Raw genomic sequence first — 14512 nt, forward strand, 5'->3', positions numbered from 1 at the left:
TCCATGTGAGGCAGAGCCCCTCACTGACTCTGTTCAAGAGAAATCTTGACGAGTGGATGGGAGATCGTAGGTTTACCCCGGGAATCATCTCTGTGTCACTGCTGGACAGAGGCACAGCAAACTAATGGGTATAGTATTCTCATCCTAAGGGGTGGTGAAAGCCACACACACTCTGGCTAGGCTTATAAACGCCCTAGGGCAGATAGCCTAGTATGAACCTATGAACCTATGAACCTATGAACATCAAGATTTACAGGATTCCTGAAAAAGAAGAGGGAGACAGTATGATTCAATTCCTTAATACTTGGCTGCCTAAAACTTTGAACCTGCCTGAAGCTTTTTTCCTTTGGCATTGAAAGGGTACCTAGATTACTTTCTAACTCATCTTAAAAAAAAACCCTCACCAGGGTCAGTAATCGTAATATTTTTCTCAAGTCAAGTTAAAGATTTACTCTTAAAAGATGCATGCACTAATTATCCAGTTAAAATTAAAGAAAATACTTTAAGATTTGACAGTAACTATTCAACATTAGACAAGTCAAAAGGAAAAGCATGTCTGCCACTTGTTAAAATCTTAAAGAAAAACAATATTAAAGCACAAATATTGTTTCCAGCAAAAATAAGGATTCACATTTCAAAAGGAAAGAAGCTTTTTAACACCTTGGAAGATGCAATGGACTTTATACAGAAAAATAAAATCCTAGATAAAACAGAAGAAATAGACTGGAATCTATCAACTTCTTTGAAGAGAAATGTAACAAAAGATGGTTGGTCTATAAAAGACAAAAACAGTAAAAAAGTGAAGGACAAATGAAAATCAATGTATTTCATGGTTATAAATTCTTATTAATTTTAAGGTGTGCTTGAATACTTCTGAACAAGTGCCGAACATTACTTTTTACAAAGTAAATCATTTATTTATTTCCCTACTTCAAATGGTTACTAGTTCCCTTTTTAAAATATTAGAGCTTGATTAGCTGTATATGAAATTAAAGCCACTTTTTTCATTTAGAGTTTAAAAGGTTAAACTGTTAATTTTATTAAAAGAATCATTATTATGACGAAACTTATGTTAGATGGCACACTTTCTGATATCTTGGCATAGTTGAGTAGTGTACTATTAAATATAATACAATATGCAACAAATGACACTAAAGAGGAATGTTAAGTTATATTCTGGGTACTTAAAATGGTCCAGTAGTCTGTTACTGATAGTATACTTGACATGCAATAGCAACCAGGAAAGACATGCTATGTTATAAACAAAGTATAAATAACATAGCTTTTTACATATATAAAAATCACTATTGGAATGATATCAGATAGAGTAACATTCACACTTTTACAAGTTAAAACTGGATCACACATAACTATCATTTTTTAATATATGATAAATATATTATTATATGTTATATCTCCTTCACAAAATGACAATCTGCTTTAGATTAAACATCTCATACAAATAGTGCTTACAGAATCATTAAATGTTATTTGAGTGCAATGGCTTTTTAGAGGTTGGGATACTTTGAGATGGTTATCATTGGGTTTTTTGGTGGTTTGGAGGGGTCTGATGGATTGATATAATGTGTGGAGGTGGCTTGGATTCACTTATGAGCATTTTTGTGTGAATTGTAAATGATGGACTGTTCATTTTCAAGCCCTTATCATGAAAACCAGTTTGAAACAACTTAAGAGTCATGAGCACTTTTGTGATGCTGCAGGAGTTCTGAAAATTCTAAGAACTGTCCAGGTTACTTCTTCCTGTCTAAAAGCAAATAATCATACTGTTTTTGAATCATATGCTAATATGTCAAAGAATACAAGTTAGATAAGCAAAAGACAATCCCTGGGATTCAATAAACTCTCTGCAGGAATAGTGCTATTCCTGCACGGAGTGGTTCGTGTAGCCACGGCAGAGTGCCTTGCATATTCATGAAGGTGTGCTGCTGTTAAGGCTAAATAGACACAAACCATGAGTGAGTGCAGGGGGCATGTTTGAGTAGTGCACGGACTACGAACATGCTCCCTGCACTCAGAAAGTGCTGTGTGGCACTTTCAAAAGTTTTTCAGTGTCCACGGACACTGAAATGAAATTGAAATGATTATTTCAGTGTCTGTGGATACGGAAATAACTAGGGGAGCAAGAAGCTATGCAGGGGGTGTGTGACAGGTTCTGTCACACACCCCCTGCATTGAAAAGGTGCTGTACGGCACTTTGCAAGTGCTGTCAGTGTCCGCGGACACTGACAGCTAATAAAATAGCTATGTCAGTATCCACGGACACTGAAACAGTCAGTACATCTGTAAGGAAATGCAGGGGGTGTGTGACAGGTTCTGTCACACACACCCTGCATTGTTAAAGTGCCGTCGGCCATAGCTGTTAACTGTACAAGTGTCTGCAGAATGCCCAGATGCCCACCTCACATATGTTTCACCCTCCTAGAGCAATAAAGCAGTACAAAGCCATAAATGGCTAGGCTTATATAGGCCCTAGGGCCAATAGCCTAGTATCTACCTATGAACCTATAAACCTATAATGGGGGGACAAAGCCACAAAAATAGGGAAACTTCCTAAATAGTGCACTGACAAACCTGAAAGCTGATAGAATAAATGGTTTGCAGTAGCACGGACTTCCTGCACGATATGAAGATTGAAACAGAAATGTCTGCCATGTGAATGCACTGTATGGCCATAGCCATTAACTGTGCAGGTGTCTGCAGAATGCCCTGATGCCTGCCTCACATACCTGTCAACCTCCTAGAGCAAGAAAGCTGTAGAAGGCCAGAAATAATATTTTTTTCCATACTAAGGAATGTTTAAGCATAGCTGAGTGGGTGTGTGTGTAATGGCCCTCTGCTTAGCATTGCTTAAACATTCCAGAGAAGATAAATAAAAAATATACAGCTAAAATTCTCAAACCCGAGATAGTGTTGTGGTTAGAGTCCTGGCTTTACATGCAGGTGTTCATGGTTTGAGTACCAAGACAGGCACTTTATTTTTACATGGAAAAGCAGTGTTAAAATCATTATTTTCATCTTAAAGCATGTAGTAATTGATTTTTGTCAACCAAGGTAGTGTAATTGGTGTAAAATGGAAGTGTGAGTACATATAACATGTGAAACTACTCATGTATACACAAGTGTCTCATGCAGTATAGTCACACCCCTTGCTAATGTAATGAAAGCACATAGTGGGATGTCATGTAAAGTAAGTCATATACACTTATTAAATTAAGTCATTACTCTGACAATTTTTTAAAAATGAAAAGTGAGCAATAGTAATGCTCAGCTATGCTTAGCAGGTTTAAGCATCGCTTAAATGTGAATGCTAAACAGCAGGTAGCTCAGCTAAGTGGATTTGCGCACTGTTAAGCAGTGCTCAGCAGTTACCCCTTTAAGCACTGTTTAACTCAGCTTTTTGGATTTATGCATTGCTTAGCAGAGCTTAACATGTTCAAAATGGTCCAATGATGGCAAAGGATGGGAATATCACCTTATTTAAATGGCGCAGGCAAGAATGCAGCCAGAATCGGTTATAGTTCATCTGAGCAGGTAGTATGGCTGGTGTAGGCGAAGGAGCGCTCTTTCGGGTGCAGCGCTGGAGCATTCAGGAGTCTATAGTCATGGCTGGACTCCTCATAGAAAACAATACAAAGCAGAGGCCTGGGACCATCTCACAATTGATCTCACCAGTGCTACTGACATCCCCCAGACTGGTGAGCAGGTACAGCACCACTTTACTGACCTAAAGCAGAGGAAGGGGGTGCTCTTGGCCCAGTGGATCCAAGATGCACGGGCACGGAATGCTCCAGTAGTGAGTAAGTATCACTATAAAGTAGTTTGTAGCAAATGCTAGACTGAAAATGTGATAGACAGGTATGCATAATGTTTGTTTTTCTTCCTCACAGCTGCAGCAGAGAAGGCTAGTAACATAGAAGCCCATACCAATAGACTGCTGAGGCTGCACCAACAGGCTGGTGAGTACAAATCTATTTTGCAGTATATTGTTCAAATAGCTAAGAAGGAGTACATTGCTTACTGCTAGTAGTTATACTGTTACTGTGTCAACTGAATAAATAAAAAAGTTTGACTGACTAATATTGATAAAGATCCCTACAAGAAACTGTTGTGTTTATTCTGGTATGTTGTTGTAGACATATAGAATGTATACAGGTTCTTCACAGTAAGTATGGCTGTGACAGCATAAATTAACTGTGGCTGTTCTGTGAACCAGATTTTAAGAAAAAAATTAGATGGTGGAGCTGTAAGACAAGATACAACTGAAATGTGAAATATATACTGCACTAAGCTCTGAACCCTGAACAGTAATGTATAAAGTTTCAAAGTGTGTTCCATCCAGCATAGCCCTGTGTTAACCTTTGCTTTCCAGATTAATGCACAGTACAATAACTATCTGTCATGCATGCATCACAGGATTACAAGTTCAGACTGTCTAACTAAGAGACTGTTAGTCAGAAAACAGTGAAACAAGAAACATCAGTTCTCCAGTATCTCAGTGGGATGAGGAAATAGCTTAGTTGTTAATTTTGCACACCCAGATATGGTTCAAATCCTGGGAGTGGTAGTAAGATGTGTGCATATCTGCACACAAGGAATCATGAATAAATGTAAAAACAGTCAGGTAGTGTTAACAGATATTTTCTCCACAGGTTTTACAGGTAAGAAAATGTTGGTAGTAGCTGTATGAATGGTATACACTAATAAACTGTGTACAAATGTTCAACTGTCCCACTACATGCCTGCAATTGACAGCAAAATAAATACATACAACATGCATTCTTCCCGATACATGTCTTTCAATTGTCACACTGTCATGGCTAGTGGTCACTGCTGCCAATAACCCTGAATACAGATAAGAAACCAGTTGAATTATGCCAGTAGCACACTCACATAACAGCAGTTCAGCGTACCCCTCCTGTGCCAGGTATGTAACCCTGACATGTACAAGTCCTCACTAGTCATGTACCCAGAGTTGTCACAATTTGTCCCATACCATTCCAGGCTAACAGTTTAATAGGTATATTTGTGCTACAGAAGCTATGTGCCATAGGCAGATGTAAAGTGAGGGCAGACCCATAAAGTATCAAGTAGTACTGTTGTGGAAAATATAAGCATAAACAGTTCTTAATGGACTTTTTGTATCCCCCCCCCCCACCCCTCATCTAGATCAATACTATAATTCATATTCTATGGGTATGTTTTTCTCCAAAGCTAATGTTGGGACTTGTGTTCTATTATTGTTCATATATTTGTTTGGTTGCATGTTAACATAACTTGTTCAAATAACATTGTTGGTGGCCTATTGCCATCAGTGTTACTGGCATGCTGTTATGATGCATACTGTTGTTCCATTTATGCATGTGTTCATTTTGCTATGCAACTGTTTCAAATCTGTTTTATGGGGTTAATTGGAACACCCACGCATGCTGTTATAACTAATCTTGAAATGGTTGTTCATGACTAACCAACATATTTTTGAAAACCTCAAAACCATAGCATGTTTGGGAAGGCAGAGCCCGGTGGATCCACCTGTCCCACCTCATCTAACCATAGCACCGGGCCCCAGCATGTCTGGGATCTAACCTGGTACTTCCTTGTCCACTGGTCCTGCACCACCTTTGGGTGGAACCACCTGAGGGGACATGGCCCATCACCCCTGGGAGTGGGTACAGACAGGAGCCTGTCACCTGCAGTCAGTTCCAGAGTTTGGTGTGCAGGGCCGTCCGAGCAGAGTTGAGTGGGCAGCTGTGCCAGACTGTGGGCTGCCTGGTGCACATCGAGGGGTATGTCACCCCTCCTGTCCAGCCCCTAGCACAGCCACCTTCGGGATCATGAAGGATCCATTTAGGGGCTCATGACCTTCGGATTCCCAACCATCCACCCGTCAAATGTGTCTACCCCACTCATGTGTCATATACCACCCCTGTCTGCTGTCTTGTATGTCTGCAAATGCAACCTATCCTACCAAACCTACCTCCCCAAACATACCTACAGCCCTTCCCCAACATCCCACTCTCACCTTAAAAAAACAGGTATCTGTTCCACAAAACATTGCCCTATACATAGCTCTACATTTCACCCCCATGTACAGTGAAACTAATCAATCAACCTACAGATTATTCTGCAAATGTCTGTTGCCAACACCCCTCCCTGTGGGGTGTGAGGCTGTAAATTCCAAATTCTACACAGTTTATTCACAGCTATTGCTGCTGAAGAAATGTAGAGCCATCGTCCTTTCCTACTCCCGTCCTACACATCCCTAGCTGCTTTTCATAATGTTTTGCCCTCTGCTTGCCCCTATTTCACCACTTTCCTATCACCCATTTTCCTTTTCTTTATAGAAAATTAGCGCAAGCATAAGCGGGAGTAAGCAGTGCTAAGCAAAGCTAACAGGGCTTAACCGTCTGTTAGCATCGCTTAGCTCCATGCAAAACCATGCAAACCCACTTACAACTGCTTAAATGTGCCTTAATCACTCTGTCTCCAGCAGCCCTTGTTCTGCCCGACAACAAAATAATCAGCGCTGCCACGTCTGTAACCCGGGATGCTGAGCATTACAATCACAGCAATGTACCACTACACCATCTAAGCTCTGGGAATATGTAAGGCTTTTACAAACATATCATTCATTCTGGTCATTTAACATTAATGAAAAAAGTAATCACTTCGTAGTCTGGAACCCAGGACCCTGTGCACAACAATCACACCAACATACCTCTACACCATCTGAGCTGCAGTAATATGTAATGTTTTTACAAACATATCATGCACAACATTCATTCAATATAAGGGAGAATTATATATCCGTAGTACTGTTTTATATATATATATATATATATATATATATATATATATATATCTATATATATATATATGTATATATATATATATATATATATATATATATATATATATATATATATATATATATATAAATACTAATATATATATATATATATATATATATACAGAAATTATCATAAACAAAGACATTGGTAACCTCCAAACTCTGGATCCCACCCAGTTCTGGTTTGTGAAAGGCAGATCATGCCTCCTGAACCTGATCAACTTTTTTAGGCAGTCACCAAAGCCGTAGATGAGGGTAAGGTGGTTCACACAGCCTAGCTTGACCTCGCCAAGGCTTTCGACACCATTCCCCCATTCTGGAATTATAGCTAAACTCACTAAACTAGGTATAAATCCCTATGTCACAAGATGGGTTGCCAACTGGCTCACTGACAGAACCCACACTGTAAAAGTTGCAGACTCCAAATCTGACCTCAAAGCAGTGACAAGTGGAGTAACACAGGGTTCTGTCCTGGGATCTCTCCTGTTTGGTATCTACTTCTATGAAGTACAGACTAACACAGAAGGCCTCTGGCTAATGAAGTTCACAGATGACTGCAAACTAGGAGCCATAGTCAAGTCCCCAAATGATGTGGACATCCTACAGAAGGGCCTCGCTGAGAAAGATGCCTGGTGTCAGAGCCATGAACTCAAGCTCAATGCCAAAAAGTGCAGTGTCATCCCCTTTGTTAAAAACTGTACCCATGAACTACCACATAGGCAGCAATCTACTTAACACTGAATGTGTGATAAGAGACCTTGGGTCCCAGATGGACAGTAGTCTCTCCTTTGATAGTCACATTGCCACAGTAGTCAGGAAGTCCTTCTATGTGGCACACCTCATCATAAAAGGGTTCTCATCCAGGAAAAAAGAGGTCATTGTTCCCCTCTACTCGACACTCATTAGGCCCATTATAGAGTACAACCCCCCTTTTTAGAATATACATCACAAGACATCTGCAGCACCTGGAAAGGCCACAGAAGTACCTCATAAAGAGGATTACTGGCCTCAAACAAATGCCCTACACTGACCATCTCAAAAAACTCCAGCTTTACTCCATAGCATATTGCCTACTCCGAGGTGATCTCTGCCTAACATATAAAGCTATGTCAAACCCAGAGCTGTTGGACATGCTACACCTAAAGAAATCCCAATACCTCCAAGCTACATGCTCTAGGGACCTAAACCTTGTCACCACAATAGACAGGACATGCTGGAGGGACAGATTCCTGTCCCAGAGACTTCCCATACTCTGGAACAGGCTACCCATCTATGTCAAGCAAAGTTCTTCATTAGCACTCTTCAAGAAAAATCATGATGAGTGGATGGGAAATAGGAAATACACCCCAAGGATCACTTCTATGTCCCTTCTCAACAGTGACACAGGAAAATAACTTTCTTGGGTGGCATAAGCCAGGGAACCTTGTTGGCTAGGTTTATGTAGGCCCTTGGGCCAATAGCCTAGTACCTACCTATGAACCTATATGTTTATATATTCATACATAGATATATAGACAGATAATCAACCCCTTACTGCAACACATCTGCAAAAAGCCAGACAAACTGGGGGGATAAAGGGCAAACAATTGTGACATCTTTGAAATATGGCTTTTATACACATAGAAGTCTGCTAGAGTGGCATGGTGTGCTTTAACATACAATGCCAGATAGATTCCAGGTCTGAAACACAAACGAATGTCATTATTTACTGATGTCAATGCTCACATCATCCCAGTGATTTATCAGAAACCCACAACTGTTGTGGCCAACAGACAAAACATATGATCCACGCAGCAGGACAGTGTCTAGACATCTGGACAGTGGAGAGGTATGACCGCAGTCATGTAACAGAATGGAAAAACCCATGACAGCTGCCAACCATGTCACCCAGCACCTTCTGAACCACAGCAGAACCAACATGGCACTAACCCAAATCAGCTCTGGGCAATTACCCATATGTATTCAAATATATCACGCACTACAGGGATGGAACTGTAGGGAAAAGCAGATAGTGGGGCATAAATGTCCACCCACAACCATTTGCCTCACTGTCACAGTAACATACCAGTACCCCAAATGATCTCTAGAGTAGAACGATTGTTTGAACGAACATGTCCTGATTCCCAGTCACACACTACACTGACATATAGTGGCCCAACTAACAATGTACTGGGAATCCTGAGGTGTTACAGGACATTTCTCAGTCTGCCACTACAAACATACACACTTGATAGACCACCAGCAGCTGTAGCAGCATGCACAGCCAGATAGAAAAAGGATCTATGACACTCACATCTCCTATTCTTCCTACTCAGCCAAACAAACATCTTCACACAACACTGCTACACAGTCTTGGCAGTTGTTTCACAATGGCCAGACATACATAACTCTCATTTGTACAGATTTCTACAGAATGTCCAGGGTGTGAGACCATATTCATGCTCACTGTTGCATACCACTTCCAGGAGTCTGCTAAGTCAATGGGATGATACCTTGAGTGCAGTTACTAAATAATGATATCACATACCTCTGACCTCTTACTGCAAGACATCTAGACAAAGCCTGACATAATTGGGGGATAGAGGCCCAAAAACAGGGGCATATTTGAACTATTGCTGTTAGAAACTGAGAACATTGCTGGTGTTACAGGTTTGTTGTAATATATCTTTTCTGAGGGATATCAAGTCAGAAACACAAATGGATTTTAGCATTTACTGACTCAGTCCCCAGAGTATGCTACTGATTTGCCAACTGCAAAAACTGTCTGAGGAACAGACCAAACATAGGAGTCAAACCTCTGGCCATTTTGCGGATAGCCCTACAGTTGAGAGTCGTGTCAACCACATAACACTTGTCACACTTAATATCATGCAGAAAATCCATGTTCACAAAAACCCTGTTCAGCTAGCATTAATCCAACTGTATAAAGCAATACTCACATTCTGTCCCTAGGTCTGGAACCTTCTTCCCCATTTTGTTGGGCTGTCTCCACATTTTATGTTCTAAGTGGTATTTCCAGCTGCCCTTTGTGATGCTGTTGCTTACACACCTCCATGATGTCCCCCTCACAGGCAAGGAAAAGGGCCAATACCCACATGAAGTACTCAATTATAGGAGTGGGTTGCCATGTCATTGGCTATAGGAATAACAACACAGCTTCTGCTTGCAATTAGCAAGTGGGGGGGCAGCAATTGGTGCACAGGCCATCAGCTGCTCATGAGCATTACCTACAAAAGGCAAGCTGCTGCCTATGCAAAACAGTTGTATAACCAACATCTCTGAGAGACAAGAGAGAGAAACAAACAGACAAATAAAAACAAACCAACTATACTTGGAAAAAAAATAAAAGTTATGTCAATCAAGTAAGCATATAATGGAATGCAGTAGGGGGTATGTAATAATGGGAAATAGGAAGTTCCACAAATATGCTTCAACAAGACCTGCTCTACTGATATAGTGCTGATTGGCACCTATGGCCATAGCACCTGGGTCTGTTTGCAGTGACATAGATTGCAGCTCAGGCCCCTGAGTCACCCCAGGAAAGGATGGCTCACATATGACTACTACTTCAGTGTCTGTTGAACATTACTAACTGTGACAGTGATAGGCCAGCTAGTGGGATGTCGTAATTATCCATATGTTACTTGTGAATCCAACTATGATACACATGTTTGTCTCACAAATCTAAGAGACCTATACAAGGTATGGGCATAGTAAACTACTGTTGCAGACATGTGTGTTGAACTGCTTGTGATATACTGAGCTCATATCATTCAACTGTCCATTGTTCTGCAAACTGACCATATGTGTGCCTCATATTTGTAGTCATTTACTCATTGAGTTGTGTTATGTCTGGCAAATCAATGGTAAATCTGTGAAGACTGACATTAGAACATAATAGCATACATATGTGTCAGGTCTCCTCCAGGGTATTTCTGTGAATGCAAAGCCTACTGTGCTATCAATTGACTTAAGTGTGTTACAGCAATATTAGTAAAGTGTCACTAATTGTGGGCCATTGCCCCCCATTTATGTGTGGCATCCTCCAGATGTCCTGCTTTAACAGGTTGAGAGGTATGACTGAGCAGCAAGCGTGTAAATACAGTGTGTCATACTGACATAGAACAGATATGTATATCAGGTATTACCTGTGCACATGTATGTATGAGTAGGTGAACCTGGAAGCCTCATAACAACAGACATAAGATGCAAAATGACAGGTAAATAAGCTGTACATGTTGTACACATGTGTAATCTTAGTTTCTGTGTATGCAACAGACCTAAATTTCTACAGCTACTGGTTGTTCCATTACCCTGACACAGACATGGGTACAAGAATAAGCATAATTATCAGGTTGAAATTGGAGAGGTGTCCAACTGTGTCATGACCTTGTGTCCATGCCTACTACAAACAGCTATATGAGCACCTGTATAGCTGTCTGGACTCAGCAATATCTTACTCGTAAAACCTGCCTCCACCAAAGTAGAGTAATCTCCTTTGCTGGACAGAAGCAGTACACAGACCACATAATCGGTTAATATATTGGCTGTACAGGGCCAAGTAGGAGCAGGCACCGACTTAGAAGCAGTCAACCTTTGTCTGAATGAGCATATAAGGTCACAGGTGAATTACTGTAAGGCTAACTGTGAGTACAAATTGGACACATCCACTATGGCCAATCACAAGGCTGTCTTCACATATGTCTTCAATCTCAGAGGCAGCAACCCAACCCACCCTGTAATGGTGGTCAATCATACCACATACGCACACACCATAGCTGTAGCCAAACCGCTGCAGACAGGTTAAGGGAAAACATCACTCCCCTGTCTCACCATCAGTGTAGGTGGATATGCACAGCACTCGCACTCCTCCCCTCATCATCAGGTATCAAGTCCATAATGCCTAATCAAAGTCAACAAAAATAAGTCTCCATGGGACCTGATAAACATCCCTGTCTGCATCCTACATAACTCAGGCATATGCTTCCAGCACCATTACACACTGTACACAAGCAAAGCCTGAGCACCATTGACATCCCATCTGCAAGTTAGACGGCCACTTTCATCCCTCTACACAAAGGTGAATGATGAATTGTGGATTATGCAATGTACTGGCCCTCAATGGGTGGAACATGACACATCAGGACCAGGAATGCAATGGAGGTTCATATTGTGCTGATAGATGACAGGGGTATGATATGGTCATAAGTGGTGGCTAGTGATAGTCAATGTTGATGTGCAGGTTCTGTAAATAATGTTGACCAATGTATGAGGCCCTGTGATGTGTTTCCCTGTTTATGTCTTCCAGGTGACATGCAGCAGCCAAGACAGCCAGCATATACTGCTGATGAAAATGCAGCCATCACAGATACCATCATCCAGCACCATGGGGTGATGTTTTGCCGAAGCTAACACAGTCTGCAGGAGCAGACTGCCCTGTGGGATGACCTATTCCACAGAGTTAACAACTTGGGCCACCATGGATGCACATATGATCAGGTCAGGCATCGGGCGACTGACCTGATATGTCGTGCCCAGCAAAGGGCTGCTGCCATGGCCAGAGACTGTACTGCTACAGGTGGGGGTTCTGCCACACAGGCCCACTTATACCAACAGAGTAGCTCCTTGCCAACCTTGGGGCAGTCACCACACACCAGTAAAGCCAACAAACACAAGTCATGGAGGTAGGTGACACCCAGACAACAGGCGAGGAGCGTCCAGGTAAGGCCCCAGTGCACATCAATTAAATACTGTAGCAGTCATACTGGCTTCTGTAGAATATCTAGATGCATATGTCAGGTCAAACTGCATTTGTGGGTGGGGTTTTGTAATGCACACAAGTGCATTATGGTGAAGGACAACAACTTGTGTAGTATCAGAGCTTTTACTGTACATATGCAGAAACGTAGCATTCATCTTGCACCAATGTCACATGTGAGTCTGCTGAAAATACCTCTCCCCCACAACTACATAGGTACCTCTGGTCTTGATGTGGGATAGCAGCCTGAAGCCCGTGAGTATGCAATTGTCCTGTTGTGGCTCACCAGTACCCCAGGCATGTTAAGGTCATGCATTTTACCATGCACACAAATGTTACTTTTAGCCATATTGTGATATGTGCATGTTCAGGTGCAGGTTAACTACATTGCATCACAGTGGTCATCACAGGGGCCTATTTGCAGGAGATGTAACATATCTGTAGCATACCTCACAACCTGTCATAGCAAGACATCTGGACAAAGACTGACAAAATGGAGGACAAAAGCCCCAAACTAGGGACATATTTTAAAAATTAGTCGTATAAAGTGCATGTAAAATGTGTACACACCCTTGTTAAAACACCAGGTATTTGTGATATACAAAAATGAGTATTTCCAAACTCTTCCAACCTTTAGTGTGACCTATAACCTGTACAGTTCAATTGGCAAACAAACTAATCTGTTAGGGGAACAGTTATGAAAAAACAAAATGTACAATAAGCTAGATGCATAAGTGTGTACAGGCTGAAGCTAATACTGTGTTGACGCAGCTTTTGATATAATTACAGCATTACGACTTCTTGGGTGCACGCCTGCCATCAATTACAGAGACTCTTTGATTAACACCAAATAACAGTCAGCTGTCCCGGTCAGCTGTCCTAGTTGGATTTTCCTGACATTTACTCAGCTGCCCACTACAGCAACAGTCATGGTTCACATAGAAGCTTACAAAGCATCAAAGGGATCCCATTGTTGAAAGGTATTAGCCTGGAGAAGGGTACAAAAACATTTCCACAGCAGTGCATATATCATGGAACACAGTGAAGACAGTCATCAAAAGGTGGTGAAAATATGGAGCAACAGTGAAATTACAAAGAAGTGAACATCCCTTCAAATGTGATGAAAATACAAGACCAAAACTGGTCAGGGAGACTGCCAGGAGACCTACAGCAACACTAAAGGAGTTGCAGGAATCTCTGGCAAGTACTGGTTGTGTACTACATGCGACAACAATCTCCTGTATTCTCCACATGTCTGGCCTATGAGTTAGGTTTGGAAGATGGAAGCCTTTTCTCACACAGAACAACATCCAGGTCTGGCTAAATTCTCAGGAACAAGACATCAGTTCTCCCAAAAGCATGTGGGAAAATGTGTCATGGTGTAATAAGACCAAGGTTGCACTTTTTGGCCACAATTCCAAAAGTTTTTTTGGCACAGTAACAACACTGTGCATCACCAAAAGAACACCATCCCCACGGTGAAGCATGGTGATGGCAGTGTCCTGCTTTGGGGTTGCTGTTCATAAGCTGGAAGTGAGCCTTTAGCCAAGGTGGAGGGGATTATGAACAGTTCCAAATACCAGTCCCTCTTGGCCCAAAATCTTCAGGTGTCTGCAAGAAAGCTGTAGATGAAGGGGAATTTCACCTTTCCAGACAACAATGACCCAAACCATACATCCAAATCAAAAAAAGAATGGCTTCACCAGAGGATAATCAACGTTTTGGAATGGGCCAACCAGAGTCCACACCTACATCCAATAGAAATGTACACAAGAGATGCCCTCGCAATCTGACACAGTTGGAGGGATTCTGCAAGGGAGAATGTGCAAGTATTGCTAAGGCAAGATGTGTCATGCTGATAGACACCTTCCCAAGAGGACTGACTG

General features: G+C 41.5%; 1 protein-coding gene across 6 annotated transcripts in view; it reads left to right on the forward strand.

The window, feature by feature from the left end:
• Window positions 1–14512, forward strand: part of LIMCH1 (LIM and calponin homology domains 1) — a 1973196-nt gene that overhangs the window by 1704178 nt on the left and 254506 nt on the right. For 4 of the 6 annotated variants that reach the window (XM_044061504.1, XM_044061502.1, XM_044061501.1 and 1 more), the window contains one exon: window positions 3909–3977. The exons of the other annotated variants lie outside the window; for them this stretch is intronic. In XM_044061504.1, coding sequence (XP_043917439.1) covers window positions 3909–3977 — 69 coding nt within the window. The remainder of the gene's footprint in view (window positions 1–3908; window positions 3978–14512) is intronic. 6 annotated transcript variants of the gene reach the window in all.

Source organism: Protopterus annectens, chromosome 2.part0 (genome assembly GCF_019279795.1).
Source record: "Protopterus annectens isolate FY-2018-M chromosome 2.part0, PAN1.0, whole genome shotgun sequence".
NCBI lineage: Eukaryota > Metazoa > Chordata > Ceratodontiformes > Protopteridae > Protopterus > Protopterus annectens.